Source organism: Natator depressus, chromosome 10 (assembly GCF_965152275.1).
Source record: "Natator depressus isolate rNatDep1 chromosome 10, rNatDep2.hap1, whole genome shotgun sequence".
NCBI lineage: Eukaryota > Metazoa > Chordata > Testudines > Cheloniidae > Natator > Natator depressus.
Window position 1 is genome coordinate 61,014,814 of NC_134243.1, and position 23,606 is coordinate 61,038,419.

The 23,606-nt window shown below is 39.5% G+C and overlaps 1 protein-coding gene across 4 annotated transcripts in view; it reads left to right on the forward strand.

Moving 5' to 3' along the window:
• Positions 1-21,294, forward strand: part of ATOSA (atos homolog A) — a 53,720-nt gene extending 32,426 nt beyond the window's left edge. For all 4 annotated transcript variants that reach the window (XM_074966318.1, XM_074966319.1, XM_074966317.1 and 1 more), the window contains exons 4-12: positions 186-311; positions 608-2,441; positions 3,030-3,146; positions 3,509-3,588; positions 6,768-6,876; positions 8,222-8,380; positions 11,318-11,386; positions 13,061-13,260; positions 20,323-21,294. In XM_074966318.1, coding sequence (XP_074822419.1) covers positions 186-311; positions 608-2,441; positions 3,030-3,146; positions 3,509-3,588; positions 6,768-6,876; positions 8,222-8,380; positions 11,318-11,386; positions 13,061-13,260; positions 20,323-20,476 — 2,848 coding nt within the window. In that variant the 3' untranslated portion in view covers positions 20,477-21,294. The remainder of the gene's footprint in view (positions 1-185; positions 312-607; positions 2,442-3,029; positions 3,147-3,508; positions 3,589-6,767; positions 6,877-8,221; positions 8,381-11,317; positions 11,387-13,060; positions 13,261-20,322) is intronic.
• Positions 21,295-23,606: the final 2,312 nt, after the last annotated feature.

Below are 23,606 nucleotides of genomic sequence, written 5' to 3' on the forward strand. Positions count from 1 at the left end.
TGACTTAAAAGTTCAAGAGTAGTGGAAGGAAATTTTGCAGCAACGGATCTTGTTCTGAAAAAATATCATTGGTTTCTAAGATCTTTAACAAGATTAAAGCAAAGCTGCTCTAATTATTTAATTATTTTGCTGTTTTTTGTAATAGCTCTTACCAATACCTGCTTATTTCTTTTAATGCATTTTAGAAGTGGAGATCGCTTTATTGAAGAGAAGACGCTCTTATTGGCTGTCCGATCTTTTGTTTTCTTTTCTCAGTTGAGCGCTTGGCTGAGTGTTTCACATGGTGCTGTTCCTCGTAATATTCTGTACAGGTAGGTCTGAGGTAGAAAAGAGCCATTTGTTTGTTCTTAGTGGGTAATTGCTGAATAGAAAGTAGCCTTAAAACAATTGATTCCCCTCCCCCTTTGCTATTTACTTTCAGGAGGGATATATGGATTGGCTTTGCTTGTTGTTCGTTCTAGCATTTGGTTTGTGGATTTTGCAAAGTATGACAGTTGCCAGTTTCCTTAATGAATTTTATTTGTCTTTTTTTTTTAATATAATTATTTCTTTAGAAAAATCTGCATATAATGTAAATTTATCCAGAGGCATTTCTGTATTGTTTCAGAGTAAGTGCTGCAGATGTGGACCTGCAATGGACTTTCTCACAGACACCAACTGAACATGTGTTTCCTGTTCCTAATGTTTCTCACACTGTGGCCTTGAAAGTCAGTGTCCAGTCCTTGCCTAGACAATCTAACTATCCAGTTTTGACCTGTAGTATTCACACCAGCCTGGGCTTTTATGAAAAGGGAATACAAGAACATAATGTACATCAGCACTGTGATTCCATTGAGGGAGAGCAGCGCAGCATGTCCAGTTCACAGCGTTCATGTGGAAAACAAACATGGACATTGATTCCTGAAGGCTTGCTTAATGCAAAAATATCCCCTGAATTTACTACATCAGTGAGAAATGTAAAACTTTATCCAGCAACTGGTTTTGGGTCTGCCTATGGGACATCACAGTCTAAAGTTCAGTGCTATAATGCTATGGGGGACAATAAGAAACAGCCACATGAAACATCAGTCAGAACTTTTAAATCCTTTTCTTTGGTTGATCCCCAAGTTCCAAATAGTCAGTGTTCCCGTCAGCCCATAGGAGAGACTAATCCTTTGATAGGTTCTTTACTTCTGGAGCGACAGGAAGTTATAGCAAGAATTGCTCAGCACTTGATTCACTGTGATCCATCTACTTCACGTGTTACTGGATGTCCATTCAACATGCATGAAACCAGTTCAAAAGTTTTTTGGAATACTTATGAAGATGAAAGCTTGCTGAAAAAAGGCAAGGAAACATCCTCTGTTTCTACTGCTAACATAGATATTATGTTATCAGAAGACTGCAGTGAAGACAAGACAAGAGTAATATCAGAGAACCCATTGGTTGATTCCCATGTTCTTATGAACCACTGTTCTCGTCAGTCCATAGGAGAGACTAATCCTTTAATAGGTTCTTTACTTCTGGAGCGACAGGAAGTTATAGCAAGGATTGCCCAACATTTGATTCACTGTGATCCAGCTACTTCACACATTACTGGGCGTCCATTCAATATACATGAAAGCAGTTCAATCACTTCAAAAGTTTTTCAAAGTTCATATGAAGATGAAAACTTGTTGAAGAAAGGCAAGGAAACATCCTCTGTTTCTTTCTCTAAGTCTGCCGTTACCATAAAAGACAGCAGTAAAGTAAAGACTAGAACACCTGATACACCTCTTACATCTTATAGACTTGATGGTGAATTGAAGGTTTCTCCAAAACTCCAAGCAAGAAGAAAACTGATTCTAGCAAAACCCAGTGAGGTTGTCCAAAACACATTTCAGCAGACTCCAAATAAAACTACCAATTCGTTTACTAGCATAAATATATCATATAGCAAAGAAAATAAATCTGAACTGCCAGATAAACTGGACACAGTTTCTGGTTGTCCACATAAAGACCAAATGACCAACAAAGGCATTGGTAAACAGTGTCCAAATTTCAACACAACCGATGAACAGATTTGCAAAAATAAACTTAAAGAAAGAACAATCATGAGTGAGAATAGCAATGGAGGCTGTTTAATCAATCCACAGTTAGATAAATCCAAAATACTTGAAGGTACAAAAAAAGCGACACTAATGCAGGCATCTGATATTTTGCACAAAAATGAGCTTAAGTGTTTAGATAAAGATCCAAAAAAACCAAATATATGTGAGCAAAATACCCAACTTGTTAGTATTGAAAATTATTTAAATAAAGACCATGACAGTTTCAAATGCAAAAATAAGCAAGACAAACTGAAAACTGCACATGATGAGAATGAAGACCCAACGGACTATGAATTTCAAAGCAATTCTCAGAAGAAATCTGTAGAAGACTATTTGGATAGGTGTCAACGACTGAAGAATGCAGATGTGCTGGTAAGTACCTACCTGACAAGAGGGGAGTAGGTATCTAAATAACTTAGAATATATTCTAGATCAAACTCTGAAAGAATCTCTAAATGTATAGATGTAATCATGCTCTTATGTGAAACAGTGTAGTTAAAATCTCTGCTTTCAGGTCTGAAGATTGGTCTTGTGCTTTTTTTTCTCTCCTGTTATATTTAATACTTAGAGGGAAACTGCCAGGCCTCCCACATCATAACAGAGCTGTTAATGAATATTCCCACAGTCCTACTTCATTTGTCAGACTTCTTGGTTTTATAAATAGAACAATATCTAATTATGCAACATGATGAATAACAAGCGAGCTAGTCCATAGTGGCTGTAAGTTGGCGCCACAAGGAAACTCTTCTTTAGAGAATGCATGAATCTGTTGTACTTTGTTTCCTAAAACAGTAATACCATAGATCTAATTTCTCTGAACCAAGGTATATTCTTAAAATATGCTGCAGGGAAACTGGAAAAACTTTTCAATTTTTGAAGACAAGTGAGAAACAAATTCAGAACTGAATTTTAACTTGCTAGGCTACCTGAAGTACTTGAGTAAATGTCTTTTACTTACAGAGAATACCACCACTCAAGCATTCAAGTATATGGCGGAAACACAATTTTCACTCTTTGGACGGGACTGTAACCAAGGCTTTCCATCCTCGAACTGGATTGCCTCTACTTTCAAGTCCTGTAAGTTACTATTGGAATTTGTTAGCTATTTTTCTGAAGAAGGATGAAATAATTTTGTATTTTAATGTGTAGGTGTTCTAGAAAATCTGATAAAAGCTGATGATATACCATCTCAATCATAAAGGGTTAACTTTACAACAATTTGTAGTGTAGACAAGGCCCTTCATTTCATTTTTAGTTTTTATTTCCCAAGGGTTTAATAATGTTTAGTTAAAAAAATTCACTCTTAAATGTAGAATGTAAAAAATTTAAGATCGTATATATTTCTGCATTGTTTTTGTAATTTGTTATATCAGAATTGTCACAGACTACAGGATTTGTGATTGCAGTCTTCAAAGTAATAAAATATTATTTTTCCTTAGGTTCCTCAGAGAAAAACACAATCTGGGTGCTTTGATCTGGACTCATCTTTGCTGCGATTGAAATGTTTGTCTACAAGAAGGTATTCATCCTTTTCTACTTACAAGAAAGTGTGGGAGTGTATTCAGTGGAATAATTACATATATAAACTGTAAGTAAGTGAATATGTAAGCAATAACACATGAAGTGAGTGAGGCAAACTAAACCTAGCCAAAACGTGGGTGTAAAATTTATAGGAACCCTTCTTTAGCAGTACTCTGTCTTCTAAATAGTTGTAACAATTGGGATGAGTTCCTATGCAGTAACACTAGATTTCAGCACATTTCAAATGTACATCAATCAATCAGAGATTTTTAGACCATAATGCTTCCTTTTACAATAAATAATTAGTCCACAGCTCATAATGTAAAACAGAGGGCACTTTAAGTAAGAAAAGAGGTTCACTGCCATTTTGGAGATATATATGTAACAGCTGGCTCAGATGGGTTTACGGCTGCATTGCGTTGCATTGCTGGAGACATGCAAAGCTGCCAGAGAAAACTGGCGAATCTATCCCAGAGTAGTTTAGATCAGGGGTGGGCAAACTCTTTGGCCTGAGGGCAGAGGTGAAAGTAAGCCGGTACACCCCGGTACGGTGTACTGGTAAGAGCCAGTGTGCCGTACCGGGACCAGCTTTCCCAGAGGGCAATTTAAAGCCCTGGGGTAGCAGCAGCGGGGCTGTGGCAGGGATTTAAAGTGCCCCAGAGCTCCAGCCCCCACTACCCCTCCCCCGGGGTCCTTTAAATCCCCGCCTGAGCCCTGCTGCCCTAGCCCTGGCGTAGTGGCGGCGGGGCTTTGGAGGGGATTTAAAGGGCCAGGGCGGTAGCGGCTGCTGGACCCCCAAGCCCTTTAAATCCCCACCTGAGCCCTGCTGCCGAAGCCCTAGGGTAGTGGCGGCGGGGCTCCGGAGGGGATTTAAAGGGCCAGGGCGATAGCGGCTGCTGGAACCCTGGGCCCTTTAAATCGCCACCGAGCCCCGGGGCTACCAGCCGCCTCTGCAGCTGGTAGCTCAGGTGTGATTTAAAGGGCCCCAGGCTCCCAGCCGCCACTACCGCAGCTGGAGTCCTGGCCCTTTAAATCAAGATTTAAGGGATTTAAGGCCCTGCCTCTTCCGGTTGAGGCCACGCCTTTTCCGGTTGAGGCCACGCCCCCTGTTCAGGACTCCGGCGTACTGGTAAGTCTTCTAACTTACTTTCACCCCGGCCTGAGGGCCACATCTGGGTGGGGAAATTGCATGCAAGGCCATGAACGTAGGGCTGGGGCAGGGGGTTAGACTGCGGGAGAGAGTGCAGGGTGTGAGAGGGGGTGCGGTGTGCAGGAAGGGGCTCAGGGCAGGGGGTTGGGGTGCAGGAGGTGGTGCAGAGGGGGCTCAGGGCAGGCGGTTGGGGTGCAGAGTGCGGGAGGGGGCTCAGGGCAGGGGGTTGGGTTACAGGGAGGGGTGCGGAGTGCGGGAAGGGGCTCAGGGCTGGGGTGCAGGAGAGGGGTGTGGCAGGGGGTTCAGGGCAGGGGGTTAGGGTGCAGGAAGGGTTCAGGGTGCAGGCTTCAGCCTGGCACCTCTTACCTGGAGCAGCTCCGGGGTGGCAGCAGTGCGTAGTGGGGCTAAGACAGGCTTCCTACCTGCCCTGGCCCCGCGCCGCAGGGGTGGCAATCCTGGGGGCCAGATCCAAAGCCTTGAGGGGCCGGATCCGGCCTGCGGGCCGTAGTTTGCCCACCCCTGGTTTAGATTGATAATCCAAGAATATCTCACGTAAGCAAAGGAAGTTAGTTGCTTGACTCCTTTTCTTTCTGAAACATTTTTTTTCTTGCGTTCTGTCTTGTAGATTTTCAAATTTCTGCTTAGGCATGTGGGATCAGATTTGGATTCTTTTGGTGAACTCTTTGCCCCCTTGACTTTAGCAGGGCCAGGATGTTACCCTTTTAAAGCCTCTGTAGAAATTAAGGGGCTAGTTATGATTTCTCATACACTAGTATGCATAACTTGAAAATCTGTTATTGTGCAAGCTAGTTAATGAAGATTTCAAGACATGTTTTCAGGGTTCCTTCCCCACTCTGAACTCTAGGGTACAGATGTGGGGACCCGCATGAAAGACCCCCTAAGCTTATTCTCATCAGCTTAGGTTTAAAAACTTCCCCAAGGTACAAACTTTGTCTTGTCCTTGAACACTATGCTGCCACCACCAAGCATTTTAAACAAAGAACAGGGAAAGAGACCACTTGGAGACATCTTCCCCCCCAAAATATCCCCCAAGCCCTAAACACCCCGTTTCCTGGGGAGGCTTGAGAATAATATCCTAACCAATTGGTTACAAAATCATCAAAGACCCAAACCCCTGGATCTTTGAACAATGGAAAAATCAGCCAGGTTCTTAAAAGAATGATTTTATTTAAAGAAAAAGAAAGATAAAAATCATCTCTGTAAAATCAGGATGGAAAATACTTTATAGGGTATTCAGATTCAAAACACAGAGGATTCCCCTCTGGGCAAAACCTTAAAGTTACAGAAAACAGGAATAAACCTCCCTCTTAACACAGGGAAAATTCACATAAAACAAAAGATAAACTAATCTGCCTTGCCTGGCTTACCTATACTGGTTGCAATATTGGAGACTTGGATTAGGATGGGTTGGAGAAGATGGATTTCTGTCTGGCCTCTCTCAGTCCCAAGACAGAACAACCAGGTAAACAAAGAGCACAAAACAAAAGCCTTCCCGCCTCCCCCCAAGATTTGAAAGTATCTTGTCCCCTTATTGGTCCTTTGGGTCAGGTGCCAGCCAGGTTAGCTGAGCTTCTTAACCCTTTACGGGTAACAGGATGTTGCCTCTGGCCAGGAGCGATTTTATAGCAGTGTATTCAGAAAGGTGGTTACCCTTCCCTTTATATTTATGACACATGTCGAAATAAAACACCGACATACAAGAGAAAAAAATGTTGACACTTTGTTCAATTACTACTGGTGGAATGAATGGACAACATAAATTCTTGTGTTTTCATCTATTTTTAGCATACAAATTATGAAGGCGTTGTCCAGTGCAGGTTATTAGAAAATGGGTATATTAAGACTTCGTCTGTATAATTCTTTAGTCATTATTTGTTTGGGACCATAGTTTGTGATACATCAAAAAAAATGAATTTTCTCCACAGCTGTCTATATGCATAACAGAAAACAAGGAACGAATAGTATTAATGCCATTACTTTATTATTTCCTTTTTTTTTTTTAATAGTCCACAACAATATATAAACACAGACAATGACCCAGAAGGCCACGGGAAACCATTTCTGAGTTCCAGTGCTCCACCCATAACAAGTCTTAGCCTTCTAGGAAACTTTGAGGTATTGTATGTGATCCAAAAGTCCCATACTTATAATACTTATTTAGTGTGTTATAAAGAGTTAATTATACTTGTGTGAATACCTCCTAAATATTTCCCTATGTTTATTATTAAACTGAGCAAAAAACCCTTTGTTCTGATTTCTACTTACAAAAGCTCCCCAGCCCATCTTCTGTCACAAGCATGAACATTGAGCAAGTGGTGGGAATGCTGTTATCCTTTATATCGGTTTTAAGGGGTCAGACCCTTTAATTGTTAATGTTTATACTAAGATCCTGTGGAAGTAATTAAAAAAACTAGTTTCTCACAATTTGACATTTTAAAGCATCATACAAGCTAATGTAAATGGAATGAGTGAAAATGGTGTACTGCAGATATTAAGGCACTAGCCTTTCATTTCAGGAAACTTGTGTTTCTAAATTTAACTTCAGTGGCCAGATAGTGTCCTAGTTATAGAATGCTAGTTCTAGCTGTGAAATTTTGATATAGGATTATTTCACTTAAAAGGGCTAAATTGATTTTTATTTTTTGTAGATTTTATATGCCAAAGAAAATTATTGCATAGACCCATTGGTGTGTTTCAGGGGGCTTTGTCCCATACTTCAATGGGAGCAGGATTGGGGTTCATGTGTTGTTTACTCTTGAACTAATGCCACTCCACTATAGTTTAAAAGTTGGTGGTATGTTTATGATTTGGTTATGATTTTTGGCCAAGTCCCCTCACAGTAGCCCAAACAATGAAGTTCTTATGCTCACAAATTTCCCATTTGAAGTTACTGGAAGTTTTGCCTGAGCAAGGATTACAGGATTTGGCCCATTATGGGCTATATTATGTCTTTTAAAGTACAACCCTACATTGGGTGTCCTTGTGCCTGAAGCAGGTAGAGTGCCTCCCTGTGCCCTGAGGAATGCAGAGAGAGCACAGTCACTGCGCTGCCCTTGCTGGCAGTACAGTGTCTACTCCTTGCTACATGCATGGACAGAGTTGGGGCTCTCGTGGGAGAGGCTAATGCAGGCAGCAGTACTAGCCTTGTGGAGTCCTCAAGTGTTGTAAGTGAAGTGGCTGCTGTTGTGCCCAAGCCCAGCACATGGCAGAAGAATGGAACAAAGGAAATCTATGCACTATGTTGTGTCTGTCTTTACTTACACATCTATTCAGGGGAAAGTCACTCTTGATACCCTTTATTTTAAAAAGAATGAGGAAGATGACTGTGACAGCTGTGTATGATAACTGGCAATAATTTAATTACAAATTAAACTTTACATAAAAGTTTGGCAATAACTTTTTGCTCTGTTTTCTATGCTGTATACTTAACCAGATGCATGTGTGCATTTTGGTCTTTCAGGAGTCTGTCTTGAACTATCGTTTAGATCCTCTAGGCATTGTTGATGGCTTCACTGCTGAGGTGGGAGCAAGTGGAGTCTTTTGCCCTACGCACATGACTCTTCCAGTCGAAGTGTCATTCTACAGTGTTTCAGATGATAATGCACCCTCTCCCTATATGGTATGCGTGTGTGTGATTTTTTTTCTACTTTCTTCTGCAAAAATCTAACGGAAATGTCTGCACATTTTAGAGAATCTGACTAGCTTTTTCTTAGAATCTGTTCTGTATAAAGCAGCTTGAAGTCTGGCTTGAGGGCCAAATATAACACTTTATAGCCACTTTATTCCTATAACTCTGGGATGAGGACAAAGCTGATTAACTATAGGCTTTTGTTCTTGGTGAACTTGCATAACTTAATTTCTCCAGTAAAAATATGCACCTACAAACAAACATTAAGGCTGTGCACTTCATTAGGCAAGTGTGTTAATATATGCATGTGGCCCTCATGCTCCTAGCTAGTTGCAGGCACACCCTTTGGAGTCAAAAAGTTGATTGACCTGTACTACCAAAGCTGGAAAACTAAAACAACCCCTATCAGCTGTGGTTTAATTAGTGGATATGAACAACAAAGTTCCACTGTGCCTCTGCCCTGCATTTCTACTGTGACAGCAATATTTTTGTATACTTCAAAACCCTATATGCTAAAAAGCAAAAGGGCCTAATATATGCGGGTGTTTTGTGGAGAAATATAGTAGCCTGCCTCAGTTTGTTATAGGCTCCTTGGTAGGAAAAGTTGAAATGATGTGGGTAACAGATCCAATTTTGAGTTACAGATTTTAGTGTGCATATGGTAAATAAGATCTTTAAGTGCCTATGTAAATTATTTAGCAATTTAGGAGCCCTTCTGAAATCCCATTCTTAAACTAAATCCTAGATAAATGTGTATTTTCAAGCATAAATGTTAGATAACATGTATTTTTCAAGAACAAGATGGTGAAAAATATGAAAAGGCTTTAAAAAATGAGAGAGAGAGGAATCTTTTGGTTTTTCTGTTTTAAGTTTGAGGGGAGTAGTTACATTTTTTTTGCTTTGTTTTGTTTTTTTTTTTTCATCCTCTCATCTCACTGAAAGCAAACACCTTTCCTTTGCTTTCATCTCCCTAGGATTATTTCATATAGCGGTTTTCAGGTCATGCAGTGGATTCTGGATTCTGGCTAAAGCACCCTCGCTTATTTTATTAGCTGGACTTCATTGTTCTGATTCTTCTCCACATGCTGTAAATAAATCATGTAATGTTATGGTTGTGCATCACAGAACTAGTACAACATTTATCTAATGCCTTCACTATTAAAAAGATTGTTTCTGTTTTTCTGCCCTGCTCTGCTATTTTGCATGCCCACTTTTGTGCACATAAAACATTGCATACTATCAAACTTGCACTTTAATGCAAAACCTTAACAGTGATCTCAACAGAACAACTTCCCAAATGCATGGAATGAGAGCTGGTCAGATGTGCTGTTCTGTTGGTATAATTGATAAGGTTTTGCATTGGAATGCAAGCTTGATGGGCAGCAGGTTTAAAACAAATAAAAGGAAGTTCTTCTTCACACTGTGCACAGTCAACCTGTGGAACTCTATGCCTGAGGAGGTTGTGAAGGCTAGGACTATAACAGGGTTTAAAAGAGAACTAGATAAATTCATGGAGGTTAAGTCCATTAATGGATGTTAGCCAGGATGGGTAAAGAATGGTGTCCCTAGCCTCTGTTTGTGAGAGGGTGGAGATGGATGGCAGGAGAGAGATCACTTGATCATTACCTGTTAGGTGCCCCAGAGGGAGTAAACCTGGCATTGGCCACTATCGGCAGATAGGATACTGGGCTGGATGGACCTTTGGTCTGACCCAGTATGGCCATTCTTATGTTCTTATGATGAAATTGGGGAATGTTTTTGATCTGTGTTAAAGAGGGAAGTGAAAGTCATATGGAGTGTTGGAGTTTGTTATTGATAGTGTGGTAGACAATAAGAAGCTGGAAAGAAATGCACAATTCTTTCCCCTTAACTTATTTCCATTTTATCAAAGTTTTGGGTCATTAGTTTGTATCCTACCATACATAACTTAAACTGTCATTAAATATAGTTTTTGTTTGCTAGTAGAAGATGGCCAATCCATGGCTCTTTTTAGCAAATACAGTATCTCCAACAACCAGAGATGGGATGCTTGATGGGGAAGGCTCTGAGTTACTACAGGGAATTCTTTCCCAGGTGTCTGTCTGGTGGGTCTTACTGATTGCCATATTTGGGGTCAGGAAGGAATTTCTCCCAGAGTTGGATTGGCAGATACCCTGGGGTGGGGAGGTTGCCTTCCTCTGCAGTGTGAGGCACAGGTCACTTGCTGGTTTGAACTACAGTAAATGGTGGATTCCCTGTAACTAGAAGTCTTTGAATCAAGGTTTGAGGACTTCAGTAACTCAGCCAGAGGTTATGGGTCTATTACAGGAGTGAGTGGGTGAGGTTCTGTGGCCTGCAATGTGCAAGAGGTCAGAGTAGATGATCATGATCTCTTCTGGCCTTGAAGTCTATGAGTATGATTTGAAAAATCAGAGTTTGGCCTAAACTGAAAATTTGGGCCTGTCATACTGTTTATAATCTTCCAGTTTACAGGTTTCAGAGTAACAGCCGTGTTAGTCTGTATTTGCAAAAAGAAAAGGAGTACTTGTGGCACCTTAGAGACTAACCAATTTATTTGAGCATAAGCTTTCGTGAGCTACAGCTCACTTCATCGGATGCATACTGTGGAAACTGCAGAAGATGTCAGTTTCCACAGTATGCATCCGATGAAGTGAGCTGTAGCTCACGAAAGCTTATGCTCAAATAAATTGGTTAGTCTCTAAGGTGCCACAAGTACTCCTTTTCTTTTTCCAGTTTACAGTTGTAAGATCCATGGTACTGACTGTAATAGCATCTTGTGGATGGAGTGGCCTCCCCGCTCATTAGTTCAGTTTAAAAAATAACTGTCAATATATTTAATGCCTGTAGTTACATGGATAAAGCGTTCTCATATGCTAATATTTTACAAGTGTTTATATCCTAAACTTGTCATCTATTTTTTTCCCTAAGGGTGTGATTACTTTAGAAACCCTTGGTAAAAGGGGTTATCGGGTACCTCCTTCAGGAACCATACAAGTGGTATGTATTTTATAGCATACAATTGCATAACAGTTCTCTCCCAAACATACACAACTAAGCATTTGCTGGTGCTGCTGCTGTAGCATCAGTAAGTAACAGACTGCATTTCTGCTAGAAGATTCCCTGTTTTTCCACATTAAGCTCTCAAAGAGAAAAAGCACTAATGTTAATTTATCAGACTGGTGGTTATATGTTAATTACTGCCAGGAAAAATGCCACTTAAAGATAAACATAGTTGACCAGTAATGCTTATATTTTCTTGTGAAGTTCTGAATTTCCTTAATACTCAATACAGATTACAAAAGGAGATTTTTGGAGACCTTATTTGCTGGAGAGCTTGTATATGTGTTACATGAAACACGTGTGAAATGTATGACTTGTATGGGTGTGTTATACATGCCAAGTGTGCATACAGCATAATAAGATGCATACTAGTATGTATGCACTCATATATAGAAACAAGAAAGGAGAACACAGTGCATGATGCTACAGTATATAGTCACGTGGCTAAAACCTGGTGCTTTTACATCTCTTAGGTCTGTTAAGAGGATCTCAAGAAAGATCAGTGGATTTTTGCTATGGGGTTTGTTTTTTTTAGTGGGATGGAGGGCCTTGGATGGTGGGATTAATCTTTATACATTTTAATCATTTCTCACTGTGACTTAAATTTTCCTGGAGCAATATCAGATGCCACCTGTGGACACATCAAAACCACTGGCACCAAGGAGCTCCCTGGTGGAAAAAGAAATAGGTTATTTGGTTAAAGAGATGTCCACCAGATTGGGACTTGGGTTGCTGAATATGAAGCTGTGTAGGTACTATCATATTGTGATTTTTTTTTCAATGCATAAGTGTGTGCATGCTAGTAACTCATGGCAAATTCACCATAAATTTTAAACATATCCCATGAGAGAGTCTAAGGTAAGTTATCCAAGATTCAGGCCCCTAATTTGTAACTGCTTTCTTTGTGGTCTTTAATAATAATAAAAAAAGGCACAAAAAATCTGAATTTTAACATATTTCTAATTACTTCTGATTTTCATTATTTGTATCAAATCCGTATTTGTGCCTAAGCATAATATCACATCTCAATATTTCAACAAGCCCTAGTTTTCTATAAATGTTAAAAATTGAAAATTAGAACTATACTCCAGAAATTGGTAAGCAAACCAAACAGCATAATCTAAAACCAACACTGTACATCTCCTTGATGAATCCAGTGCAGGATCACAACGTATGAATTCAGGATTCTTTAAATCTGTAGCAGACCATTGTAATTACTGGAAACACAGCATTAAGGTCAGAAAATAATCTAAACAGAAAGTTGACACTTTGAGCAAACAGAAGTTTGTGTTGATTACCAAAGTAGTAAGAGTCTGTCTCTTACATGAAGAACTAGTTTGTGCTTATGACCTCCTTTAATTACGTTAATGTGAGGGGAAAAAATGGACAGTTCAGTTGCCAGTAGCTGAAGTGTAGAAATACAGGCTAAACAGTAATCTTTAAATTAACTTCCTATACAAAACAAGGGAACAGAGCACATAGAAGCCATCCAGTGGATCTGAACCATGATTATTCATTGGCATACTGAATTCTCATATCTTGTCACCCTTTATTATTCAGTGACTCTGTCAATCAGCTTTATTTTCTAAAATAACTGTTTGTCTTTTTCAGACCTTATTTAACCCTAATAAGACTGTGGTGAAAATGTTTGTGGTGATCTATGACTTACGAGAGATGCCAGCCAATCATCAAACATTCCTACGGCAAAGGACTTTTTCTGTTCCTGTGAGACGAGAAGTAAAGAGAAGCATCAATAAAGAAAACATTCGGCAGACTGAAGAAAGACTACTACGCTACCTCATACATCTGAGGTAAGATCCTCAGAGTAAAACAAAATAATTCACTTACTTCAGTCCTGAATTTATAACTGCCATGCAAACAATAGAGCCTTATTAAAAATAGAATGCTTTTAACTTTGTCTTCAGTGAGAATTTGTAGTTAACAGTAGAGACTGTGAGGAAAAATGATAGTAGATAATTGGGACTTTGAGGAGAAGCTTGGTTAAATTTAAGACTGTTTCTTGGCATTCCAGCCAGTGGTGCAGTCTTGCATATTACTAATTCCTCTACATACTGATCCAGACACCGTCTTCGCTGGATAAATATATCTTTCTCTAAGGTGTCTTACAGTAGGATCCTGTCTGTGGTGGTTGTCCAAGTAGAAGCTACGAATCCTATGTGGCTCTTTTTAATAGAGTATGGGATAAAACCGCAGTATCCTGACCCATGCCTTCTGCTCAGTAAAATGGGTTCTTACATGAAAGGCACTCTCTAACCTATTGATAAAAACAAAATAACTGTTTCATTTGTTTACACACTTACTGCACTATGACTTATACATTCTTAACTTTATGAAGAACTTTGGGACGATTGTGTGAATACTTAAAGGCTGCTTGAAACCAAACACTATCTTCTTGTTACTCTGGCTGTAATGAAGGCTGCTATATAAAGCCAAAGGGAGGAATATTTGTCTAACCTGTCATTGAGATGGATGCCAGATCTGATGCACCTTGTCCTTATGCTATTTGCAGTCTTGTACCTACAGCACTGTGGCAAAAAAGACCACCTAGAAATGCAAAGATGATGATCTGATTGCAGCTCTTCAAACTTGATAATAGTTGACACTTTAAGATTAATTAGTATAACAAAATGAAGACTGTCAAAAGGAGGTATAGTGTCCATTATAATTTCAGGTTTAAGCACCAAAGGAGTTAAAAATAAGGAATGTTAGGGCCTAATTAAGAAATATTTTTTCATTGCTTTGCATTTTTAACAAAGGTTACCCTTACTCATATCGCAAACTTTTATTTTAGCTATCCTTCCATTATTTTGTAATTAAGTAACGTAGTGCTCATGAATGCCCCTGCTTAGTAGCACCAGCTTTTTCCCAAGCCAGTTTTCTTACACAGCTTTGTGCATCTTAAGTCTAGCCCTGGGATTCCCATAAGCAGAAGTTGACAAATACTTGATAAATTGTATGTTGGTTTCCTGAAGTGGACAAATAGAGATTGTAATGAGATCACCAAATTTTGAATTGTAGTCTGGATTGGCATTCAGTCCACCAGAGCTCACTAACTCACAGCGCATCACTTAGCCTTTTCCCAAAAATAAACTTCCCTGTGGAACCAGTCCTGAAAAACTGAGCTGAGCCCAGGTAAAAGGGCTTTGCTTACATGAATTGCTGAATTGATGCAAAGGAACTGGGGCATAAAATTCTAAAGTGTACCATAATTGATGGTGGCCGAGTGATTTTTGGGGTGTAGAGGTAGAGGAATAGCCACTTCTTGGTTCCTCTTCCAATTTAATTTGTGCTTTGCTAGTTCAGTAAGTAAAATGCCCTTTTTCCCTTCTCCATGGTCTTGTCCAGGTAGTTACTGTGTAGATTATACCCGTGTCATACATGAAGATATACAGTCTTCCTTCATAGGCTTCCCCACTACTTAGCCTATCATAAGGGCAGCATTTCTACTTCATGTGGCCCTAGAATACGCATGTAATTGAGCTCAGCATTTAGATCTATGGTAGGAAAGAAGTTATGGATTTGCAATTGGTGTTCTGCAAAAAAAAACACTAAAATGAGCAATCAGTTGGCTGTATGATCTCATCTATAATGGTTAGATGTTCACCTTGCTGGTGACCATCTGGTAGCTATATCACCAGTCTTTTCTGCTTGAGATTCAGAGCCAAGCAATAAGCAATTCTAATAAGAGAAATATATATGGAGTTTCTCAAAATATTAACTTTAATTTCCAACAGTGTTGAACTATTAGAAGGTATAAAACAGGATACTCTGAATTTTACAGTAGATCATATTTCATGCTGACTGATATGTAAAGATTTGTTAGAGATGCAAGAATAAGCATTTTTACCAATGTATCATTTATATAAAAATAGATAAGTTATTTTAAAGCATTTGTTTAAAACAATGTGCCTCCCTTTATATTGGTTCTACCAAAAACATCTATATAAAAAAAGAAAGCACATTAATTTAGTTTTCATAGTTGAAGTTGGCCTGGAAATGTTTGGCTTCTTTATAGTAATAGTAGGTTGAAAACAAGTAACTTAATTTTACTTGCTGAAACTATATATATGTTTTGCTCAAAAAGAAATGAAGTCACAGAACTGTAAACTGCATTGTGGCAGCATCTGTTTGTGAGGCACTAATTAAGGTTATGTCAGCACTTCTATTATAATAGGTTCTTTTAAAGTGATTGTAACTCAGCAAAAACATTTGCCCAAGGCTGAAACTTGACACACAGTCAAATTTTTAAAAGCATCCTTTTAAACTTCATGTTTAGTTTTGCTTGTGCAGTTTTTCACACCCATGTTTTTGTGTGTTCAGAAACTCTTGGGTACTCTTACGGAGTATATTTGTACTAGAAGATACAGTATCTATGAAGGCCCAAAATGCAGTTTGAAGAGAAAAGTAAAGCTGCTTTCCTATGCAAAATCTCAGTTGTACCTGCAGTTTTAGAAGCCTTTGAAAATATTTGCCTGCCAAGTCTCAAGCCAGAAAGAATTTTGTATTATATTCAGACTTACAGGGATGTAAGAATTGTGAGTCCAGATCAGACCTAGGGTCCATCTAATCCATTATCCTGTCTTTGACAGTGACCAGTACCAGAAGCTTCGGAGCCTTCTGAATAGTCAATTAAAGAGAAACCTATCCACAGCATATCTTTTATTGATTCATTTTTTAATTTACTATTTTTAATCCATCCTTTCTAAAGGGTGCCACAGTGCTATACAGTGGAGTCGCATCATCCGCGGGAGTTGGGTTAGGTTCTAAAGTCCGCGCGTAAGGCGAAAATCGCGTATAGTCAAAATTACCCTTGAAAATCCCTTAAATTGCCCACAAAGTACAGTATACTATACATGGTTTTGTGTATACAACCCTGTACAGTAATATGTATAAATGTATAATGTATACAGTAATGTACACTATATAATAGAGTACATATGCAAAATATCATTTTACAGTACTGTATTTTTAATTATGGGGGTAATTACATGGGGTCATCACGGCTTGATGTCAGTCTAGGAGATGGAGGTGACGGAGAGCTTGGGTGATGGAGAGTGAGTCATAGACAAAGTGGCTGTGGTTCAGCTCAAGAAGTTGATTGCGTAGGCTAATCTGCTGCTGGTTGTTTTTCCTTGAAAAACATGGTGATTGGCAACTGTCGCTGTTGTCTCTTGAGCTGCTCAAATATTTCTTGATATGGTCTCAAATCGTCCGTAATACTACGTGTGATTTTGAGGCTTCGTTCCATTGAGGGATTGTATTCAGAAATTAAATCATCCAAGTATTTCGCGGCTTGGAACACATCAGCAAATTTATGAAGATTCCAACTTGCAGGCTCTTCCAGTTCGTCATTGTCATCTTCGTCTTCTGTAGACGATTTTATCAGTTCCTCTACCTCTTCATTAGTCAATGTTTCTCTATGACTCTCAATTAATTCTTCAGTTCCTTCCTCAAGGATGTCGACAAAGCCATCAGCACCCACTTCCCTGGTCACCTGAACAATGCGTTTCACTTCTTTGTCAATGGTCGGAAAACCCTTAAAATCATTCACACATTCTTTCTATAGGTTTCGCCAACATGCATTGACTGTTTCAGGCTTGATTGCATCCATTGCCTGTTCAATATAAGTGATGCAATCGGCAATGTTGAAGGACTTCCAACACTCCATCACATTAAGATTGGGATCAGCATCCATAGTGCTATGTATCTGTGAGAACGTAAGCCTCGTGTATGTGGCCTTGAAACAACAAATCACGCCTTGGTTGAGAGGATGGAGGTGGTATTGGGGGGGAGAAAGACGACTTCAGCGTTGTTATGCGCAAACCGGAGTGCTGCACGGTGGCCAGGAGCATTGTCTACGATTAGCAACACTTTAAAGTCAAGTCCTTTCTCTTCGAGGTACTGCTTGACCTCAGGAATGAAACACTTGTGGAACCAATCCAAAAATAATGCTGCCATCACCCAAGCCTTTTTATTTGATTGCCAGAACACAGGCAGGAGACTTTTGTTCTTGCCTTTTAGGGCACGGGAGGTTTGAACAGCGTGTAGAGGCTAAGAGCCTTTTCTCGCAACGTGTTGCCATCGATAGGCACATGTTTACGGTTCATGTCTGCCAGCCATAAGTTTAATGCCTTTTCAGTCTTCACTAAAGTCTTATCATGCACCTGGCTCATCACCATAGCAGTTGTTGAAATACCTGATGCCCCGGCTTGACGAATTTCTCTCTCTCGAATCTTGATGGCACGGATGCTAGATTCATTGCGGCCATATTTACGCGCCACGTTGGAGACCGACATACTGTCTCTCAATAAGCCCAACACAGCCAGTTTTTCCTCCAGCGTTGGAACAGATCGCTGTTTCTTCGGTTGAGCACCAGATGAAGTAGTTGGCTTGTGTTTAGGGGCCATGTTGTATGAAAAATACATATCTTTAAACACTAGAATCACGCTCAGCGTGGTGAGATGCTCACACTATGAGAGGCACGCGGGAACTGAGACCGACTGAGGGAACAGTAGATTCACATCTCCCATCTCACGCTCACTCGGGGCATACACTCATTGAGTGGAATGGTGGGCAGAATCGCCCGCACTATTTACAAGTATCTTGTTATTTTTCTTGTTTTTTGCTGAGCGCGTATAGTTGAATTCGCATAAGTTAAATGTGCGTATGATGCGACTCACCTATATATTGGAACACCCCTCCCCTTTTGCAAATGGAACGTACTTTAGGTTATGAGTACTATATTACTTAGTGGCTAAGCTGTAGTTATTTCTTGGAACTGTATGTTAATTAAAACTAAGTTGAATAGCCTCTCATCTTGTGTGCCCAAGAACTAGTTGCTCAAAGAAGTAATTGTTGAAGGTGTTGAGAAATTGCTTCTCTAAATATTGTCCTGATATGACATAAGACATGTTTATTGGTGGGAAGCTGAAGTCACAAATTATTACTGCTTTATTACACTTAGTTGTCTTGTTGATCTTCTTCAGCATTGCACTATCGGGATTTTTCCAGATCTGGAGGCTGGTAGTACAGTCCTACTAGGATATTTGTATTTCTCTGATATGGGAGTTGTGGTTATATTCTACTGTAAAATCCTTAGAAATTTTAACACACTAGATTTTTTATAATCTTACAGATACAGCATTATATTCCCCCCTTTTGCAACCTAATCTTTCTGTATTTTGAGTTTTGCAAGTAATACAGTGTCCTCTGTGTATCATTCCTCTGTGGTCCAGTAATGATTTTCATTTAAGGTCCTCTTTTGCTGCCAGACATTCTAGTTCACCTGTTTTGCTGTTAAGCTTCCTGTATATTGATATCTCTGCAAAGATACCATTTGCCAGAATTTCTGCTGGCTTTAACTTGGTTACTTATCATGACACATTCCTTATAATGGAACTTCCACAGCTCTTCAAGAATTTTACCTAAGGACATAGTGTGAGCTAGGCCCCATCCTGGACATTACACTCTATCCCTGCATGGGGTGTAAATGCTGCCTTCCAAATGTTTCAGTCAGCTTCTTTGCTTATTTGGGAAGCAAAGTTCAAATGATAAGGCTATTCAAAATTATTCTTTATGATAGATGTTCTCCAAAGAAAAAGCAGAAATAAGAGTCTCACTAATGGAGAGTAAGAAGCTTGAGGAGTGAAAAAGTGCTTCCATTTCCCCACCTGTAAAACGGGGGAGGGATAGCTCAGTGGTTTGAGCTTTAGCTTGCTAAACCCAGGGTTGTGAGTTCAATCCTTGAGGGGGCCATTTAGGGATCTTGGGCAAAAATTGGAGATTGGTCCTGATTTGAGCAGGGGGTTGGACTAGATGACCTCCTGAGGTCCCTTCCAACCCTGATATTCTATGAACAGAAAGGGATAATACTTCATAGGGACACTTCAGGACATAAATAATTTGCAGCTGATGCATCTATGTAGTCAACCCACCATTGCCACAATATCTCAAGCGAAGATCCTTCAATTCCCTCTTTAATATAAATCCTAATTCAAATTAGGCACTGACATACTGCACTGCATAGTGAACTACTGAGACAATCTCATTACCTTATTCTTTACCCACCATGGAAAGGGTCATGTGTACTTATGGCAATATGTTTGTATGTTCAAATCAACATTGATAATAATGGATCATAACTTCACAGCAGCCAAGAGCCATGTCCTGCTGCTCCACTGTGGTTAAGGCCCTCTGCAGCCTCAGATGGGGGAGCAGATTTATTCTCTTAAGTACAATTGTGTGGATGAATGATATTATGCCTACTACCCCTCATGCAAATATTGGATAGAGTCTGTTTCTACATCCCGACTGCCCCCACGCACTTAAGCTGATGATTCTGCTACAATAAGAGCCTTCAGCCTTTTTTGATACCTCTAGGATTTCACTTTCTTGGTTAAGGCATGTCTATATGTTTTGTCTTTTATTCCTCATTTAAATGGGCACAGTACTTTTATTTCTTTGTGGTCACATAGTTAAGGGTTTTACATGCACAAGCAGCAAGAAGTTCAGTTATTGCTCCCACAGTAGTTGCAATTGTGTGTTGGGTAATACCTTTTTTGTTTGTATGGTATGGGCAATAGCATTACATTCAGCTGCTGTAAGAATTGTAACTCTGCATTTCCTGTATGAAGCAGAGTGGGGCCTGGAAACTTTCATTTCCTGCACTGTTTCATTTTGCCACATTACTCAGCTAATGCATACTTTTATGTGTTCAAACACTATGGCCCTGATTAATTACTTCTAAAAAGTGTGTATAGTTATCATGTAAAGGTGTATCTGTTTTGATGTTTAGAAGTTACAGATAGTAAATATTTTAAAAACTATTTACTATATATATATTGTCTTTGTAGGTTCCAGAGTTCCAAATCTGGAAAGATCTACCTCCACAGAGATGTAAGACTCCTGTTCTCCCGGAAATCAATGGAAGTTGATAGTGGTGCTGCGTATGAACTCAAATCTTACACTGAATCTCCAACAAACCCTCAGTTTTCACCAAGATGTTAGCAAGCAGTGAAAATCAGAGTATTAACTGAATTACCAGATTACTGTTTACAAGCAAAACTTTGACATGGAATACAGTGTAAAATTAAATATGTAAAGAAATGGAAATAGTGCTCAAGTGAGAGTCAATACTCTTCTGTGATCCTGGACCAGTTTTTGTAAAAGGTTTCTGGAATGAGCTTCGTGTATTCCAAGTAGACTGGAAACAAATACTTAAATCTAATCTTTTTGTACTGTTTAAAACCACTTCATTGGATGTGTTGCAATAGCAAATTCCCAAGTTAGTTTAGTGTTTACACCTTTTATTTTATTTTTCAGTTATTTAATATTTAATGTTTCATTTAATACTCAAGTGATGTTTGTCTTTAGTGTTCTAATGTAGCACAAATCCTATGTAAAATCATATGTATTTTTTGCATTAATAATATTGAAATCTGAAATATATACAGAAGTCTTTAATTCTGTGTGATGTGTTTTTAAGTGATATTCATTTAAGTTATTGAAAATTAGGATGAAATTTTGAACTTCCATAACATTATCATACTATGCAAGCATGTGGTTTTCCTCGTTTTCTCTCTCTCTAATTTTGGTGACACCCCATTGTCATTGCTTCCCACACACAAGTCCTCTTACAGCACATGCGGCCATAATGCAGAATGTGTTTCTTTAGCTACTCGCTAGTTCAAATCATTGACCCAGTTCATATTTTGCACCTTTAATTTTCTTTTTTTTCCCCGAGTGGATGCTCTACTAAGAACATTTCTGGTTCTGTTCTAGTTATCAGTATAAAAATGTCACACAAAATGATTATCCTATTCCTGATTTGCTCAATTGTTTAAAAATGTACTGTGAAAACAAATTAGTACTTATATCTTAAATATATGCAAAAACTATTAAACTTGTAGTTTGGTTTTATTTTTAGATGAGGATTTTCATGTACCTGTAAAAGTATATTTGATAGATTTTTCCATTTAGGCCACTAGGTGGCTACATAAAGTTGTATATTGTACTGCATTAGCAAATACTGGTAAACAGTCAACCAATCACATGAAATACTCTCCAGTACATGTATATTCCTGAAACAAAATACTTTCCCAGATTACAGTAGTCATTTTATTTGAAAGCTTATTTTCATGAAATGTCTCAAAATAATATTTACCTAACAGAAGTACACTAAATGTTAGTTAAACTGATGTGTAGCTGAGCTAGTGAGAAGCTCTTGCTTGCCTTGACCTTAAAGTTGTATAACTAAATGTTCTAGTTTTTATTAATGTTGAATACTAATTCTTCCAGTATTTGGCAAAAGCTTTCAGATGTTCATTCCTCAATGAATCTGATCACCACTGGACCACACGGCTTCTTTGACATCAGTGTATCTCTTACTGGTATAAAAAGGACATTTTAGTGTTTGTTAGGAGTATAGTTCCAACGCACAATAAACACTTGGGAGAAAGGAAGTATTTATTAAATTTTCAGCCCCTTCAATTAGGATAAGAACTCAATACACCTTGCCTGAGACCCTGTAGAAGCCCTCCAGTAAAACCAAGCGAGACTATACTTTCCTGATATTTCACACATTTTCAGCTGTCTTAGCACTACTGTAGTTGCATAGCTTGCAGAATCCAATTTATAACCTTGGCAGGATTTTTTTTTCTGTTATATTAGTGTCTTGAAGATCAAAACTAAACTTCTTTCTAGAGATGTGAGAAAAGCTGTACAAAATCACATTCTAGCTACAGCTTCCAGTCATGTGCAAATCTTGTAAAGGAAGTTGTGGAAAAGTTCCCTGTTAGCAAAAACTTCAGGTGCTGGAGCTGTACTGTGTACATAACTACTTTCTGGAATAGCAATGAGAATGTGTCCTATTTTCTCTGCATCTGCTATTCAGGTATAGAGTATGTTTCAGAGGAGTTAGTGTACGACATGTCATGAAGCATAAATTCCACCACAATAATTCTGTGCATACCTAATGAGATGATGGAAAAACTCTCATATCTAATTTCCGCATTGAAACAAGGGACACCGTAGATGGAACTCTTCTTGTTAATGAAAAGAGGCCAAAGAATCTAGTTATGGTCGATTAATCTTTAGTTGTCCATTAGCAATTATCATACGTTATTTGCAGCTCAGTGTTGATATGCTACAGTAGTTTAAATGGCTTTGTTCTGTCTTTCTTTTACACTTTCCTGAGAAATTTTGGTTTTTTTGAGATGAACAGAGAGATGTGGATCTTTGTTCCATGCTGGTTAAATTGTGAAGTTAGTCGTGTAGAGTAGGCTTTAAATTGACCTAAATTTCACACAGAATTCTAAATGTAGATATAGCAATTTTTCATTTAATACTGAAATCATTACCGTATCCATTTAATATTGAAATGATTGGCATGCTTGTTTACTACTGTTTATTTATATTACAGCTGTGCAAACAGGACCTAATTAGATCCAGGCTCTAGTCCAGGGGCGGGCGAACTTTTTTGCCTGAGGGCCACGTTGGGTTTCCAAAATTGGGTTTTCAAAATTGTATGGAGGGCTGGTTAGGGGAGGCTGTGTCTCCCCAAACAGCCAGGTGTGGCCCGGCCCCTGCCTCCTTTCCGACCCCCCCCCCACACTTCTCGCCCCCTGATGGGTCCCCCGGGACTCCTGCCCATCCACCACCCCCTGCTCCATGTCCCCTGACCACCCCCAGGCCCCCAACCCTGAGTGTTCCCTGCCCTCTGACCCCCCGACACCTATCCACACCCCTGAACTCCCCTGCCTGCGCTGCCTGGAGCACCGGTGGCTGGCGGCGCTACAGTCACGCCGCCCAGAGCACCAGATCAGGCCGTGGCTCTGCAACTGCACTGCCCGGCTGCCCAGAGCATGGTGCGGCGCGCTGAGGCTGTGAGAGAGGGGGAACAGCAGGGGAGGGCCGGGGTCTAGCCTCCTGGTCCAGGAGCTCAGGGGCCAGGCAGGAGGGTCCTGCGGGCTGGATGTGTCTCACAGGCCATCGTTTGACCACCTCTGCTCTAGCGTGCTGGGAAATGTACAGAGTAAGACAGCCACTACCCTGAAGAGTTTAGAGTCCAACAATTCTGCTTGTGCATACAATATTTTATTCTTTTTATACTTGTGTAACTTTTTGTTTATGCTGTAAA